This window comes from Microcaecilia unicolor, chromosome 7 (assembly GCF_901765095.1).
Source record: "Microcaecilia unicolor chromosome 7, aMicUni1.1, whole genome shotgun sequence".
NCBI classification, from domain to species: domain Eukaryota; kingdom Metazoa; phylum Chordata; class Amphibia; order Gymnophiona; family Siphonopidae; genus Microcaecilia; species Microcaecilia unicolor.
The window spans coordinates 305,627,556-305,646,093 of NC_044037.1; the positions used below are offsets into that span (position 1 = coordinate 305,627,556).

General features: G+C 44.8%; 1 protein-coding gene across 2 annotated transcripts in view; it reads right to left on the reverse strand.

Annotated features, from left to right (window-relative positions):
• Window positions 1-9,392: 9,392 nt before the first annotated feature.
• SLC23A3 (solute carrier family 23 member 3) overlaps window positions 9,393-18,538 on the reverse strand; it is a 58,805-nt gene continuing 49,659 nt past the window's right edge. For both annotated transcript variants that reach the window (XM_030209996.1, XM_030209997.1), the window contains 2 exons: window positions 16,428-16,523; window positions 9,393-11,244 (listed from right to left, as the gene is read on the reverse strand). In XM_030209996.1, coding sequence (XP_030065856.1) covers window positions 10,922-11,244; window positions 16,428-16,523 — 419 coding nt within the window. In that variant the 3' untranslated portion in view covers window positions 9,393-10,921. The remainder of the gene's footprint in view (window positions 11,245-16,427; window positions 16,524-18,538) is intronic.

Consider the following 18,538-nt stretch of genomic DNA (forward strand, 5'->3'; position numbering starts at 1 on the left):
TTGGCTCCCTGTTTATCGCAGCCTTCATCGTGGGCCTCATTATCTTCTTGCTGCAAAAGCTCGGATACCTCCCACCAAATCTATAATGCTGAGCATCTTCCTTCTCCTGTGCGCAGTCCCGAGCTATCCTACCACCCTGAGCAAGAATTGCACTGAATGTTTGCGCCTGGTGCGCCATCGTATAGAGGGAGGATATCACCTGGTTACCACCCTCATCCACCAGACGCAACCCCCAGAAGGCGATTGCAAGCTTCTACCGACGTGTGCCCTCATTACCCCGAATGGCCTCCAACAGTTCCACAGATGTCTCCAAGGCAATCTCACTATCTGCCATAGCCCTACCAAGCCAAGATACTACAATGTCACCCTCAGCGTAGGACTCCCTGCGTATGTGGCCGGGCCTCCGGGAGTCGAGGGAGATGGCATTCTGTATTACATAAACTCCACTCGCATCCTCGTCGGTGGCATCCAAACTGTAGCAACCCTAACCTTCGACGTCTGTGTCGCCATGGACAAACACCCGTGGTCCCGCAAATGTGGCAGCCAGAGTTGGCGTAAGGCATATGTGAACGACCACAAGTATGTCTGCCCCTTCAGTCCAGATATGAGATGCTGCTCCCCGTGGGTTTGGCTCCCATGTGCCGGTGACACTCGAGCCTCGGGCTGGGACCGAGTATGTGCTTATACGGGTGGAGGATATGCTGGATGCACCGGCCTGGGCGAGTTTCGTCGAGGTTCTGGGAACTATGTGTCCCTAGACTGGCCCATTCGAGGACACAATATGCCATGGAGAGGGACGTGGAGCCTTGGCATTGACGGAGGAGGAATGGATCCGTTGACATATATTACCATATATCAGAGCCTCGAAACAAAGCCCCCTACGCACTACCAGACTACTGTCGTCGGCTACCAAGAGGTGTTCGATGAAATCGCTCGTGCTGAGCAGACCGAGACTAAATTCCCCATTTCCCCAGAAGCCCGGAATATGTTCCTCAACTTGGCCGAAAACATTGCCCTCTCCCTGGGAATTGCCAACTGTTTTGTCTGTGGAGGCACTGACATGGGTGAACAATGGCCCTGGGAAGCGAGAGAGATTCGACAGCAAACATGGGATGCACTCAACACCACTAACATTACCTTTCCCCAACGGCCGAAGCCGTACGAATGGGCCCTAAGAACAAATATCATAGGTACCCTCTGCGCTAGTCGAGCGCCATCGAAGCGGTACTCTGTACCAGTGGGAGATTCTGCTTGCACGGGGGTCCTTCAGTATAATGGAAGCCGGACGACCTGGTGGCAAACGGATAACCGGCCTGCCCCGGAGCCTATCTGGACAGAACCCACCTTGAACACGACATGGACATACGGCGGAAACGCCTCCCTCAAGTGGGTAGCCCCGGGGGGCTATTACTATATCTGTGGGCGCAGGGCCTACGAACAGCTCCCGGCCCGCTGGTACGGTACCTGTCTCTTGGGCACTGTCCGACCTAGCTTTTTCCTTCTGCCCCTGCGAGTCGGCGAAACTTTGGGTATCCCCCTATACGTGGAAAAGGGGCCAGATAACCCTGCCAGACGTAAACGGTCTTTTCTAAACACCAAGCCCAAAGTCCAAATTGGAGACTGGAAAGACAACGAGTGGCCGCCAGAACGCATCATCCATTACTATGGACCGGCCACATGGGCTGAAGATGGCACATATGGGTACCGAACCCCTATCTATATGCTGAATCGCATTATTCGCCTACAGGCCGTGCTCGAAATCCTTACTAACGATTCGGCCTTTGCCCTTAATATCCTAGCCCGACAAAACACTAAGCTCATTACCGCGGTTTACCAAAATCGCTTGGCTCTTGACTACCTCCTAGCCCAGGAGGGCGGGGTGTGTGGCAAGTTTAACCTCAGTAATTGCTGCTTACAGATTGATGACCAGAGCCATGTCATCAAAGAGATAACTGACCAGATGGTCAAATTAGCCCACGTCCCCGTCCAGACCTGGAACAGCGCGTGGGACTGGACTTCCTCCCTAACCAGCTGGTTGCCAACCTCCGGGAGCCTGCAAGGCCTCCTCGTCATGGGTGGCCTGTTCTTGTTGTCCTGTTTACTAATTCCTTTATCTCTTCCCTTTGTTTTCAGGTGTCTCCGCTCCACCATGGAGGGCATCGCCGACCGCCGGGCTGCTGCCCAACTTATGACTCTCCAGATGTACTCCCCCATTCCTCAGTCTGATGAAGCTTACGATGAAGCACCTTGTGGCTGATGTGCACTTTGAACCCCCTGAGTCACTTAATGGGCCATTACCCTTGTGCCAGCAAAAGACCGGCTACAAAGGGGGGTATTCCTCTAGGGACCCTCCGTCTCAACCCCGGCGAAGCAACCGACGGCTGCGCAAGGGCTTAGGGCTCGCTTGATGCCTCCTTCGCTAACTATTCTTGTCCTTTCTTTCCCTTTCAGGGTCCATGGAGGTGATACTCTCCACCAGAATGGATGTTCAAGTATCAAAAGGGGGGAATGAAGGAGTGGAACGCCGGATACTACTCGAATACTATGAGTACTACCCGAATACTACTGAACAACAGAACAACCTCATGTTTGTGCCTACTGATGGACTTATACTTATGCACTCTACCTCTGCTTTTGGCTGTTTAGCCATACTTTATTACTGCACTGGACATTCGTGCCTTATCCAGTTTTACTGTTTACTAACGAAAGAAGTTTACTGTTTACTAATGTAAGGACAGAATGCAGGATTATTAGACTTATAGCTTGTAACAGTAGTTTGCAAGGCCTATACAAGACCAGCTTGCATGTAGCAACGCGACCTTGGAGGGTGCTGACACCCCCTGCATTCCTGAGCCGAACCTTATCTCCTGTGCTAGAAAGGAGCATTGTGTGTGTGTGAAGAATAAGCTGCTAAGTTTCGTTTTTCTTGCCAGTATCATTTCGCTGTTATGACGTGTGTACGTACTGGGACTACAATTTTGTACTGTAAGAACTACAATTGTTTACTGCGCATGCCAAATGTGATGTGTAAGGGGCCTAGGGCGCAGGCCCAGTAGGGAAGTATAATTGTAAGTGTCAGGTGATTCGCGACACACAGTGTCCCGAGACTACTCGGTACTGTTCACTTGCTAGCAATAAAGTTGCCTAGTTTGGAACCAAAATTTGCCTTTCGTCTCCTGATTTCCCACCTGTTTCACCGGCACCTTTTTCATCTTATTTTCTTTTCCATGTTTTATTTTGTTCGATTTCTATTGATAACCTTTAAGAGTGGACTAACACGGCTACCACACCTCTCTACATTGTCTGCTAAAATGGACCCCCTAGTTTTAATGAAAGAGATCAGGCTCTACACACCAATTCTGCCTTGTCATAGATTCTGTGACTGGTTGCATGGAGCCTGGTTATTGTGGGGAGGGTCCCTCAGTGATCACCCCACCCCCGAAGGATGGCCTGGCATTTGAGTACGGGCACCTTTTTTGCTAGAAAAAAAAAGCACTATTTATTTCTTCTTAAATTCTGTTTGGATGTAAATGGCATGTTTTTGTTCTTTCTTTTTTTTTTTTTAATCTTTCTCTCCCTGCTGTGTGTTAGTTTGTACATGAGTCCTGAGAATAATGATGGCTAAAAGAAAGCAACTTTAGAAGAGCTGGAACTGAATGACATTTATATTTCACAAATGGTGGTGCAAAGTTTGATGGAATGTCCTTATTGTCAGAACAAAATAAATCATTTCTTAGCTTCTTGTTTAAAATCAACCAAGGAGGAACAAACCTGATGGAGGGGACATGAGTGCAGCAAAGAAAATCTTGCCTTAAAACCTCCACTTCCCTAATTGCAAGGGCGTGAAATACAAGACGTTACACGCGTCAACCTTTTCTCACATGAGCACGCAGCTTTGGAATACACTGCCGCGCAACTTAAGAACGATTAACGAACAAGCTTCCTTCCGCAAATTATTGAAGACCCATCTGTTTGAAACAATTTACAGAAAGAGCCAAAACACATAGAGTCCACACTCACTGTTCATCAATGCATCATACATCCACTTCTGATCTCTCAACCCCCGTAATTCCACATCACTCATACATTTACTCACAGAAATATGTACACCATATGTCTTTGTGTCTTAATACTGCCCTTTATGCTTCCCATTGTCTCCTTCCAATGTATCAATGTTGATGTCCCATTGTTATATTCCTAACGATACTTTGATGATCTCGCATAACTTGTACAATGTAACCCATAACCAAGTTGTAACAAATGTATTTCCATTATTCATATCTTATTGTAAGCCACACTGAGCCCACAAAGAGGTGGGAAAATGTGAGATACAAATGCAATAAATAAATAGCTGCTTGATAATTAGCAGAAGTTAAACTGAGTCGACTTCAAGCTTCCTAATATGATTTGATAAGAGCATTTAATGTAAATTATACAACTGTATCTGCCTGCGATAGTTGTTAAGGTAACCCATTCATACAATAATATCAGTTCACAATTTGCTAATTGCCCCAAGGAAAATGCTTGTGCGTAATGATCTGCAAGGTATTATCAGAGGTAATTACTACTATTACTACTACTTATCATTTCTATAGCGCTACAAGGCATACGTACTGCTGTACACCATACACAAAAAAGACAGTCCCTGCTCAAAGAGCTTACAATCTAGATAAGACAGGCAGACATACAGAACAATTAAGAGTAAGGGAATAAAGAGCTGAGGATAAAAGGACAGGGCAAGTGAGCAGTGGTTAGGAGTCAAAAGCAGTGGTAAAGAGGTGGGCTTTAAGTTTGGACTTGAAAACGGCCAAAGACGGGGCTAGACGCACAGGCTCTGGAAGTCTATTCCAGGCGTGAGGTGCAGCAAGATAAAAGGAACAGAGTCTGGAATTAGCAGTAGAGGAGAAGGGGACAGATAAGAGAGATTTATCCACAGAACGGAGTACCCAAGGGGGGGGGGCGTAGAAGAGACAAGAGTGGAGAGGTACTGGGGAGCGGCAGAGTGACTGCACTTATAGGTCAATAAGAGAAGTTTGAATTGAATGCGGAAATGGATAGGGAGCCAGCGAAGTGATTTAAGGAGAGGGCTAATGTGAGCATAGCGAAAAGTCCATAAGCCATCTCTCAAAATCCATCCCATCTGATACACCCTTCTACCCGCATTGACCCAATCTAATCTTATGAACCCTTTTACCCAACATATATCCAGGAGACAATGACAACAATACAGACTACTCTTCCACCAAATTTTCCTATGCCTATCCCGTTTCCCATCTGATACAGCAATTGTACAGCTGTCCGGCAGCCAGAAGCATCTTCTTACCCTGTGAAATGAGGTAGTTGAATGCGGAAATGGATAGGGAGCCAGTGAAGTGACTTAAGGAGAGGGCTAATGTGAGCATAGCGAAAAGTCCATAAGCCATTGCCAACATGGACCTGGGGAAAATCCATTGGCCATTCCTACAATAAGCAGCATGAAATGTATTGTACTCTTATAGGATACCGCCGGGCACCTGTAACCCGGACCGGCCACCGTTGGAAACAGGATGCTGGGCCCGATGGTAATTGCCTGCTTGTGGAAACTATTCCCATCTTAACTGTATCAAGCAATTACATAGCCAAAGCAACACCCTCACATCAGTGTTTAATAATTCTATCAGCAGACACACTCTCATTGATCCTTATGAATGTGTAATAACAGACAATGATTATACCTATTATATCCAAGCTTCTCAGAAATCTCTGAAACAATTCTGTAGGAGGAGATGATAGTATTCAAGGGAAGTTTAACAACCTCAGACTTAGCTGTTTGGTAGAAGTTTCATGGTTTTCTCGGTTTTTTGTGCATTACAGTTTGTCCTAGATTATTGCTGGTTGCAGACTTTGACCTGAACAGAATTATTAACCTGTTCTTTCATCTTCTGAATCTGAACTGTCAACTGCAGCTGAAGAGTTTGATGCCCTTTGTGTATTCAGAGCAAGAGATTTAACATACGCTGAGCAAGTCAAATGAAGGGATGCCAAAGGGAACCAGGCTAAATCCACTGTTTTCTCAGGTGGTTATCCCAGGGGTTGTACCCCTTGTAGTGAAACCACTGTGTCCACAGCACTGAGCATACCAGCCCTGCTGTACTGCTGTGGTTCACCTCTGCTCCCCCCCCCCCCCCCCCATGAAGTTGCTCTTCAATCTCCTTCCATCCTTGACCCTCCTGGACTCGCTGGCACTCCAGGGAACTTGTTAAAAATGCTATCTGGGGTAGCCCCTCTCATTGATACCTCACTACCGAGGCTCTCCTCCCCCAAAATACAGTCTCTGTCCTTCAGCAACCCTACTGGCCCCATCATATGCTCAAGGCATCACCTCTCAACAGGATCCCTCCCCTGCATCCTGCTCAGTAAAAACACTCAGCATAGGTAAGGATGGAGTAAAAGTGATTATAGACACTTGTCTGGCTGACACCGCAGGCTGAATCGAAGGGAGGGAACCCCTAATTCACTTAAGCATGGGGTCCTTCAAAGGAAACATTCCAAAAGCAAAATAGTATCAAGAGGAACTCTCTCGCAACCAAGCTATCTCAGTGCCATCTTGGATCATGAAGGGAAACCATTTCACAGCCAGAGCACAAAATGGCAACTGAGTTTTCAGCCAACTTTACTATAACAACCAGGAAGTCTGGTTTTGAGTCCAGTAGAATTAACATTGGTCCTGCTGGGAAAAGTAACCATGTTTTAGGTTGGCAGGCAAGTATTTAGTGAGATAGTGTGTGGGAGATACTGTAGGTGGGTAGAATGGGAGTGAAAAGGGATAGGCTCTTATGGTGACAGGCAATAAACAATGTTGGAGAGATGTGTGGCTCAAATGCATGAAGTAAATATAATGCCAATTTCTTATCCCCTGTTGGTTGCTTACAGGTTTTCTAATCTCTGTTGTGTTCACTGTACATCCTTGCTAATAATGATCTTTTTACTACTAATACTAACTACTATTACTAGTAATCATTTCTATAGTGGTACTAGATATATTCAAAATATAGAACAGGAAAAGTTCTCTACGATGACGAATGACAGAAGGCAAAAGTAGAGACTAATAGACGATTCACCACTGGAGACGTGAGTCCAACAGTCTTTATTATATCAGAGATAACGACCCGACACAGGCCGTGTTTCGACGCTAAAAAGCGTCTGCATCAGGGGTCAATAAATACACCAAGTAATGAATGCAAACCGAAGAGTCCTACTTGTATATGTGTTGTCAACTCACTGATCTGATAGTTTGTATCCAGCATATTCTGTTTGGTGCTACGTGATCAGTGAGTTGACAACACATATACAAGTAGGACTCTTCGTTTTGCATTCATTACTTGGTGTATTTATTGACCCCTGATGCAGACGCTTTTTAGCGTCGAAACACAGCCTGTGTCGGGTCGTTATCTCTGATATAATAAAGACTGTTGGACTCACGTCTCCACTAGATATATTCAGCAATGTATGCATTATATACAGGTACTTTCTGTGTCCCTAGCGGGTTCACAAAGTTTTTTGTACCTGGGGGCAATGGAGCTGCAGTAGGAATCAAACCCAGGTTGCCAGGATCAAAGCCCACTACACTAACCATTAGGCTACTCCTCCACTTGGGAGTTTTTACTTTATGATACTTATTTTTAGATTACGCAGTTCTGTATAGTGGTGATAAGTACACCAGGGTAACATGTCCATGCCCTGAAGACGTTGCAGTCTAAGTCACCTTTTGCATTGGCATCTTCACTAAGAATGTATCGACCCTCTCATAATCTACACTCTGCTAAAAAGAGGAATTTGGATGTGCCGTCATTCAGACAGACAAGATTGGATACCTGACACATTACCATGTTTCATATGGACGGTGCACATTTCTGGAATACGTTATCTTTGGACTTGTGCAAGATGACCTCACTTTTTCAATTTAGAAAATACCTGAAAGCTGTTCTATTTAATTATGCCCTTGACTCATGGTTATTTCCCATTTGTAGAGTTCTGTGTTATGCAATGTCTTATGTTGTATTTTATTATGTACATTTATTTTTGTAACCCGCCTAGAATTGCAAGATAGTGCAGGTTATACATATCTTAAATAAATGACTGGGTACCTGATGCAGTGGAAGATAAAGCGACGTATCCAAAATCACAAAGAGCGTTGGTTTCAGAAGCAAGGTTTGAACCCCTGATGTTTGTGGGTCTTGGCCCATTGCTTTAACCACTAGACCCCTTCCTGTCCTACCACAGTATCCAAGACTGATGGGTGACCCAGGTCAGATCAGCTCTTTTTGGGAACTGAGTGATTCATGGATGATTGCTTGTGGGGATGACGTGTCCCAAGAAAGAACCAGGGAAATAAGCTGTGGTCAGTTTACTTGCTCAGATAGCCAGTGGGCCGTTAACAGGACAGGAGTATTTGTACAGAGTCAAGTGAGACTTGTAGCCAAGAGTATAACCGTGGAGGTTTGGGGGTATGTTATAGTAATCATACAGCGCATATTTCTAGAAGAGCAATTTAGTTAGTTTAAATGTACAATTTAAGCAATTGGAAATTGAGTATAGATCTGGGAGTAAGAGAACCCATAAGGAGATCATAACTGATAGAGGAAAACTGAGACATTTCTTGCAGGAGAAATTCAGCATGGGTTATTGAAGTTATACAATAAATAGAGAGAGAATAAAATGAATAAATCTTTTGCTCTGAAGTTTAAAAACAAATTAACAAGAAGCAGAAGTAAATATTGTGGACAGGAAAGGTGATCTGACAAAAGACATTTCAAGCAAATGTTTATTTCTGTGAGTAACTTTATTTGACAAATAACAGCTTATAAACAGTTAATGCATTATTGACATCCCCTAAAATTAAACAGTAACCTTTAAATGTCTTTGTTGAGGCTATATAAAGAGATATTTCTTCAAGCAACTAAAACTTCTAGAGAGGTAGCTTTGTTAGTTTATAGGGACAAAACTGGCACAGGGGCTGGTGATACTTGCAGGCTAAGATTTACTAAAGAGCCAATGAAGAACGCCTCAGTTCTACCATGAAATTAGCTCTTCAAACCTACTGTAGCTGATATAAGCAATGAGCATGCAAATTACTGCCACATTAAAGTCACAGCAGTATTGGCAGCTCATTGCAAAATGTCACCCTTCCTTTCAGTCCCTGAGCCAATTGCAGCTCAGGCACTGACAGGAAATGTGACATTAAAAAAAACCCCAAAGTTGCCTGGGGGGGGGGGGGGGAGGGGGTCAGCATCTGCCCGATTTCACTCTCCCCTTTCACCTAACCCAACCTGACCCTACTCCCCACCCTCAACATGACTAGCACTGGACCCCCCCCCCCCCACCCTTTCTGACAATAAAATTGCTGTAGTGTCTAGTGACCCCCTCCCCACCCCTTAAAAAGAAGAAATCCCTGGTGTCTAGAGCATCCCCTACCTATTACCCCTCCTCCCTGCAGTCCATAGTGTCTAGTGGGGGGGACACTGATCCCGTGCTCAGAGGCCCCTCCAGCTCCATACCTTAAAAGAGGCAGGAGCAAGGCCCACTCGCTCCTGCTTCAGTGGTACGATACACCAGGCAGGATCAGTCAGGGAATTTGTTTTTTTTTAAAGTCAGGATGGAGGAAGGGAGGGTCGATTGGGTCCGATAACAGCATGGGGGGGGGGGGGCAGTGCAGAAAGCTAACCAGGCAGGGCTATGCCTGTCCTGGACCTGGTGAAAAGATGTGTCTGGTAACTGCGCACCTGAGGCCATGTTTTCTTTTGTGTATTGCTGTGACATACTTAATGGCCTCGTATGCATTCATTTGAACGTAATGTGTGGGCAAGTATACTGCACAAGGTAAACCTGCTCTCAACCCTGTTCCCGCATTGCGTGTGCGCTTATACCTTGTATTATCTGTGCAGCTGAGGAGAAGGTAGCTTTCTGCTTTATCATTGGACAAAGTGGATTCTTCTCCTTGAAAACTCATGCCTCATTTCATTAGGGTTTTCAGGCTGCCCCTGATAAATATGCATGAGAGAGATTTTTTCATACAGTTAAGGTAATGTGCATGGAAATCTCTCTCATACATATATTCATGAGTGGACATCAGCCCTTCCTCCCTCCTCCCGCTGGTTCATAAGACGCTACTGGCTTCTGTGGTGTTAAGGAGGGGGCCTGTGATGTGCCGGGGGGGGGGGGGGGAAGGAAACCATTGCTACTGTGTTTTTTTGCAGTTAAGGTGCAGTGAGCGCAAAAACTTGCCACCTCTGTGACTTTTTGAGATAAATTTTCATGGAAGAACTTTGTGCTTTTTTCGTGGGTGGACTTTGATCGCTGGGAATTTAGTTACGTAGCTCCACTTTTCACTATCTGGGACTGAAGATTGAAATAGATGGTAGTAAATTCAATGTAAAGTTTTTTTGCTGTTGGTTTTGCCCTGATGTTCTGATGGTCCCTTTATGGTTATAGCACAACACTGGTTTGGCACTTTATGTTTTTCCTTTGCATTTTGTGGATTTCATATCACTAATCAGTTTGTTTCAAGCACAAATCCACCCACATTCAGTGCCCCTTCCTGTAAGAACAGCACAAGTAAAAAGTGAGATGTTCTCTGGAAAAGGCCTCTTGCGGAAGGAGAAGCCGTGAGTGCTGTTATTTGCAACATGGCTGATCCTATCTCTCAAAATCCCTCCCATCTGATACACCCTCCTACCCGCATTGACCCAATCTAATCTTATGGACCCTTTTACCTAACATATATCCAGGAGACAATGACAACAATACAGACTACTCTTCCACCAAATTTCCCTATACCTATCCCGTTTCCCATCTGATACAGCGATTGTACAGCTGTCCGGCAGCCAGAAGCATCTTCTTACCCTGTGAAATGAGGTAGTTGAGGCGGACAAGTATATCTCTATTAAACCTCAGACTGGGCAGGCCATTGGGGTGGTGTCTTGTTAGTCAGGTCCAAGCCTAGCACTGGGGAACTGGGCTTCAGCAGCAAATTTGTCCCTTCCTCTGGTAGCGTCACTGTCTCTTGTACACCAACACTCTCGTCATCTGGTGGGCAGAGGACACGGCATGGAAAGTGTGTTCTGGGGCAAAGACGGCACTGGTTTAGGGCAGCAGGAAGTTCGTACACAAGAGCAGATTCCAGCATGGCTGCCTGACGGTCGCTTTCTCCAGACGGCGGGTGCCATTTGGGCTGATCAGGGAGCAGTCCCCGCTCTTCCAGGGTTCCTGAAATCAAACGAGAGAGCTCAGATTCTCGTTAATAAGTAAGAACCTCAAAGTTCCTTCTTGACACCAGATATTATACAGCAGCGATTTAAGTCCTTACATGTAAACTTTACATAGAGTAATCCATTCTCTAGTTAATGTTAACAATTTCTTCCAAACAGTTCTCGCAGCCACCATTCCCCATCAGTGTATTAATAAAAGGTCTTCCAACCAACAGTTCTCCCAATATCCAGGGATGTCCCAGAATAATAGTAGCATCCCAATTGTCCATTACAGTCCAAGTAACTAATTACCCTATTCTGACAACTACTACAACATCTTAAGCAATTTGAAACACTTGATGCGATACAATCCAGATTTTGGGCTGTGTTCAGTACAGACACAGCTGCTGACAGAATTACGGTCTCTTGTAGATTATGCAACTACTCAACCTGTTGGCTGCATTTGGCTTAATGGAACATGATATACTGCTGTGCCGATTAAGGGGTCCTTAGTGCTCCCTTAGCCTGGTATTTCCCTCGTGCTATGGCCATTTTATTGCAGCTGTAAAACTTGAGCTGTACTGAATAGCATATTTTACTATTCAGTCTATGCTGAGGTGCGATATCCAACGCTGGATCATTTTTGGTGACCAGCACTGAATATCTGGTTTGTCTTTGGCCGGTCAGAATTTAACCAGCCAATCGGAAGCACCTGCTTCAGTTCATTGCAAAGTTCCTTCTCCTGAAGCAGCTCAGCGAAACAAGGGGGCCCTCGTCGGGGTTATGGATTTGAGTTTTTGGCAACGCTAGCAGTAGGATCTTGAAAGTGAAGGACTGAATTATAATTTATGTCTTGTTAAGTGGAACGACACTGTTGTAAAAGAAAAGTGAAGAATTGTTTTTTTGGCATACCATGGGGCTCATTTTCAAACCACTTAGACTTACAAAGTTCCGTAGGTTACTATGGAACTTTGTAAGTCTAAGTACTTTGAAAATATGCCTCCATCTCTATCCTGTGGAACAGTTTTGTTTGTGTGTATATATAAAATTAAGTTGAGAGGGACACAACAAGGTTGATTGTTGTTTTGTACGCTGTAAGTATCTGCTTTTTTCAACAGTGTTTTTATTTCCCACTGTTGATTGCAATTTGCCACAGAAGCTGATCAGAGTTAGCCCTTTTGGGGTCCTGTTTGCTAAGCCGCACTAACCGTCTAGATGCCCGTAATATTCCTATGAGCATCTACACAGTTAGCGCACACTAATTTTTTGCACACGCTTAAAATGCTAGCGCACCCCAGTAAACAGGGCCCTTGGGGTTTTAAATTGCAAAAGTCTACGACTTTCCCTGGGCAGTTGAAGTTTGTTTATTCAATTAAGATTAAAACATTTTTATTACTTTGTTGGCATGCGCTAATGTTTCAATTAGCGCATGGATATAACAAAAGAGAGGGAACGAAGTACAAACTAAAGTCCAAACAAATAAACAGCACCACAGGCCTTTAAAAATGGAACACAGTTCTTTAATGAATGAGCCTTGACAAAAAGACCCGACACGGGCCGTGTTTTGGTGACTAGCACCTGCGTCAGGGGTCACAGTGATGACGTGGAAAACCTGGGGAATAACTCGAATATATTCCTCTACAATATATTATTCCTTACCCCACGTCTCATATAGTAAAAGCTACAAAGCAACAAGGCACTTTCACTTTCTGTATCCATTTTTAAAGGCCCGTGGTGCTGTTTTCAATTAGCGCATGGCCATTTATAAAAACCTATTAAGGAGGTGGTAAGGGCTCCTACATTAACCAGTTAGCATATCTAGTTAATATGCGTCCCACTACCTTCACTGGGACACAAGGCTGGTGGTTGGGAGGTGGGGATAGTGCTGGGCAGACTTATATGGTCTGTGCCAGAGCCGGTGGTTGGGAGGCGGGGCTGGTGGTTGGAAGGCGGGGATAGTGCTGGGCAGACTTATACAGTCTGTGCCAGAGCCGGTGGTGGGAGGCGGGGCGGGTGGTTGGGAGGTGGGAATAGTGCTGGCCAGACTTATACAGTCTGTGCCAGAGCCGGTGGTTGGGAGGCAGGGCTGGTGGTTGGGAGGTGAGGATAGTGCTGGGCAGACTTATACGGTCTGTGCCAGAGCCGGTGGTTGGGAGGCAGGGCTGGTGGTTGGGAGGTGAGGATAGTGCTGGGCAGACTTATACGGTCTGTGCCAGAGCCGGTGGTTGGGAGGCAGGGCTGGTGGTTGGGAGGTGGGGATAGTGCTGGGCAGACTTATATGGTCTGTGCCAGAGCCGGTGGTTGGGAGGCGGGGCTGGTGGTTGGAAGGCGGGGATAGTGCTGGGCAGACTTATACAGTCTGTGCCAGAGCCGGTGGTGGGAGGCGGGGCGGGTGGTTGGGAGGTAGGGATAGTGCTGGCCAGACTTATACGGTCTGTGCCAGAGCCGGTGGTTGGGAGGCGGGGCTGGTGGTTGGGAGGCGGGGGTAGTGCTGGGCAGACTTATAACATCTACTATGTTACTATCCAGCTTATAATCGAACGAGAAAAACGCCCAAGTTCCGACCTAAATCGGGAGATGGACGTTTATCTCACAAAAACGAATAAAGCGGTATAATCGAAAGCCGATTTTTGGGCGTTTTCAACTGCACTCCGTCGCGGATGCGGACAAAGTTTATGGGGGCGTGTCAGAGGTGTGGCGAAGGCGGAACTGGGGCGTGGTTATCTGCCGAACAAAGATGGGCGCATTTCAGCGATAATGGGAAGAAAGTATGCGTTTTTAGCTAGAATTTAGGACACTTTTCCTGGACCCTGTTTTTTCACGAATAAGGCCCCAAAAAGTGCCCTAAATGACCAGATGACCACTGGAGGGAATCGGGGATGACCTCCCCTGACTCCCCCAGTGGTACCTAACCCCCTCCCACCACAAAAAAATGATGTTTCACACATTTTTATTTTCACCCTCAAATGTCATACCCACCTCCCTGGCAGCAGTATGCAGGTCACTGGAGGAGTTGTTAGGGGGTGCAGTGGACTTCAGGCAGGTGGACCCAGGCCCATCCCCCCCTACCTGTTACAATTGTGCTGCTTAATGCTTATTAGTCGTCCAACCCCCCCAAACCCACTGTACCCACATGTAGGTGCCCCCCTTCACCCCTTAGGGCTATAGTAATGGTGTAGACTTGTGGGCAGTGGGTTTTGAGGGGGATTTGGGGGGCTCAACACACAAGGGAAGGGTGCTATGCACCTGGGAGCTCTTTGACCTTTTTTTTTGTTTTTGTAAAAGTGCCCCCTAGGGTGCCCGGTTGATGTCCTGGCATGTGAGGGGGACCAGTGCACTACGAATCCTGGCCCCTCCCACGAATAAATGTCTTGGATTTATTCGTTTTTGAGCTGGGCGCTTTCATTTTCTATTATCGCTGAAAAACAAAAACGCCCAGCTCACACATTGTTGAATAAAACATGGGCGTCTATTTTTTTCGAACATACAGTTCGGTCCGCCCCTTCACTGACCCGTTCTCGGAGATAAACGCCCATGGAGATAGGCGTTTTCGTTCAATTATGCCCCTCTATGTTACCTTCACTGTTACTCTTGTTTCGCACGTGTTCCATCGCCTTGATCGATGACATATCTTGAAGCTTTCTGAATGCTCTCCTCTGGATTTATTGTAAGCCACATTGAAACCAAACGTGTTGAGATAATGTGGGATACAAATGCCAAATAAATAAATGTATTTTTATTTGAGTATCTTGGGTCAGATTCTAAGCTCTTTTGATCTTTTATATTACTTGTAGGCAGATGATATACTGGTAATATTTCTGGTCTGTAACTCTCTTTGGGATACGTATGTATTTATGGGGAGTGTTTTGGATAGGATGCACGATTAGTTAGCAACCAATGGCCTGAAATAAACCCAACTAAAACCAATGTTGGGGGACAATCTGCAGACACACAGAGTAGTTCTCCCAGACTTGCAGGTTTAGAGAGACCCTTGAAAAGTGAGATAAAGATTTTAGGAATTGTTCTAGATTCCACGTTAATAAGGAAGACATTTTTCAATTTAAAGATGATCCACTGCATTGGACCTTTTCTGGAGCCACTGCATTTACAGTTGATCGTTCAAGCAGTAGTTCTTTCTCGTATTTTCTAGAATTCGAGTTTTACAAAATGCAGCAGCAAAGTTGATGCTGGGAGGAGCAATTACAGAACATATGACTCCTTATTTAGTTTAACTTCATTGTTTGCACTCTACTCCTGCTATAAGACTTACAGTACCAAATGTCATCGGACTGTAGTAGAGAATTTCCCTGAGGACTGGAATGCTCTGGAAACTGAATCGAGAATGGTTTCTAGTTATTGTACTTTCAGCCATAATTTAAAAACTTGGCTGTTCCGTCAATATCTTTACTGAATTGTGAATATAAAACTTTTTATATAATTTAATTCTATGAAGTGATTGGAACTCCAAGTATATTTCTCTTATTGTTAGCCACCTCGACTTTGTTGGTTAAGTGGTTTATGAATGTATATGTTAAATAAAATAAAATCTCCCATCAGTGTGATATCTAGGAATGTCCCCCCCCCCCCCCCCCTCAGTGTGATATTCAGGGATGTCCCTGTCACCATCTCCTATCAGTGTAATATCTGGGGTGTCCTAGTGACCTGTCTTCATTAACGTGATAGCCAGCTGTAATAGATACCTGATAGAGGTGAGAGACGAGAGCGTTAATTGCAAGAGACAAAGTAAGAACAGAGCAAGACACGTAGAAAAAAAGAGAAAACTTGTAAAGAAAGCATTTCAAGTATTTAGAAATGTTGCTTCAGCTCCGAAGAAACACAATAACTAATGTTTCAGCATCCTGAACAATTTGAGATTGAGAAGATCTGCACATCACACTTGGAGGATAAACTGGACCAGTTTACGGAATATTTCAGACTTTAAGTTTAAGAGAGAGCTCAAAACATTATTGTTTATGAAAGCTTACAGCTGGGATAACATTATGACATCTTCATTTGCTTCAGTATTTTAATTTGTTGATTACTTTGTAATGATTGTATTGGTGTTTTATTTGTTTTTAGATTGTGTATGTAGTTATGTAATGCACTGAGATGCAGCCACATAAAAACTCTCCCCTCCCCCATGGCAAATCTAAAGAGAACGATGGGGGAGGCCAAGGACATGCCTAGCAGGAACCCGCTCACCTGAAATGGTATTATCCAGAAAGAAGGACCAGAATCCTCCAAGGAAGACGGGGGCTGAGAGCAGAGACAGGAAGAGCAGGTCCAGGGAGCACCAGCCTGGGAAGAAGCAAAGCACAGTGAGTGAACTTTGTACAGACACAGCACATGTGAGGAAGATTCTATTTCTCAAATGGAACTGTTCTGCTTTACTTCCCTTCAACCTCTGCTTGTTTTATTGTGTAATTATAGGGTTATTTGTCTATGTGTTTACTGCTTTTATATCACGTTTAGACATCAACGAAACATGGATCCATGATCAAAAAGACCCCATAATCCTTGAACTATGCCCTCCAGGTTACAAAATCACTCAGTGGACCAGAACGGAAAAGAGAGGAGGAGGCATAGCAATAATCTACCAAACCCAATTCACCACCGAAACCATCACCGAATCCATAACACCCCAACTAGAAATTGCATCATCCCTGATCGATCATCTGAACTGCGTCCTGTTTATAGACCGCCCGGTAACTGGAACGAAAGCCAGCCTTCTTTCACAGACTTCATCTCAAACACTTGTGTAAACAGCTCCAATACATTAATACTAGGCGACATAAACTTTTACCTAGAAGACCCCAACTCCACCAACGCACGTGAATGCAAAGACTTCCTACAGTCCTGGGTCCTCAAATGGCCTCACATGCAAGCTACCCACATCAAGGGACACACACACTAGACCTCCTATCACACAAACTGTCCACAGATCATAACCTATTAATAACAGACATCAAATGGACAGAAACACCTTGGACCGACCACTACAAACTAAACCTATCCCTAGACTGGCGGAAGAAAGGATTAAACCATACACCAGCACACACAACCTACACCACGAGAGGGCAAATAGATTCACAAATATTCTGGCAACTGATATATGACAACAAATGGAAAACACGTATGGACTCCATACACTACCTCAACCATTAGGAGGACAGATGCAGAAGCTTACTAAACGAAATAGCGCCCTTAATGACAAGAATATCAAAAGACAAAACTGAACACCATGGTTCAATGACGAACTAACAAAAAACTCAAAACACAATCCAGGAAACTTGAACAAGCATGGAAAAAAACAAAAGATGAACATACACTCAATGCATGGAAACAAATACACAGAAAATACAAATATGCAATAAGACAAACCAATAGGTCCTATTACAAAACTAAAATAGGACCGGATTACAAAGATATGAAGAAACTATTTCAACTCGTATATAAGTTATTAGACACCACCCCTATCACCACAACCAACACAGGCATCCTACCCACAGACAAACTTGCTAACTACTTTAACGAAAAAATAATACAATTACGCAGCACACTTCCTCAGCACAACACTGACATCGAAAACGTCTTCAATGACCTGGACCTAATCCCTGGTGGATACCCAGCTGACCTTATCTGGTCAACATTTACTCTCCTCACCACTGAATCAGTTACAAAAATGACTCATAGGTTTGCAAACTGGACACATGTCCCAGTCATCTACTCAAATCCGCCCCTGATCGCTTCAAAGCAGACCTCACATCCCACCTAAACTTCATGCTACAACAAGGTCTCTTCCTCGAGGAATATGGCAACATCCTACTCACCCCCATACTAAAAGACGCCAAGAAAAACACAAACGACCTAACCAATTACCGCCCAGTTGCGTCTATCCCACTAGTAGACAAACTGATGGAGAGTTTGGTGACCAAACAGCTTACGGAATACATGGACAAGTTCTCAATACTACACGATTCACAGTCAGGATTCTGCCCCCACCACAGTACTGAAACTGTCCTAGTCACGCCCCTGGCCAAATTCAAGCAAGAAATAGCCACAGGTAAAAGTATACTTCTCCTCCAATTCGACATGTCGAGCGCATTCGACATGGTAAACCACAATATACTACTCATTTTCAAAGCACTTAGCCTCCCAAAGTTCCATAGAAACCTATGGAACTTAGCCTCCCAAAGTGCTTTGAAAATATGCCTCTAAGACTCCTTGGCCGCTTTTGGATTGATGGAAATGTACTTAACTGGATAAAGGGTTTTCTAACCACCAGAACTTACCGAGTAAAATCAAACTCAAAC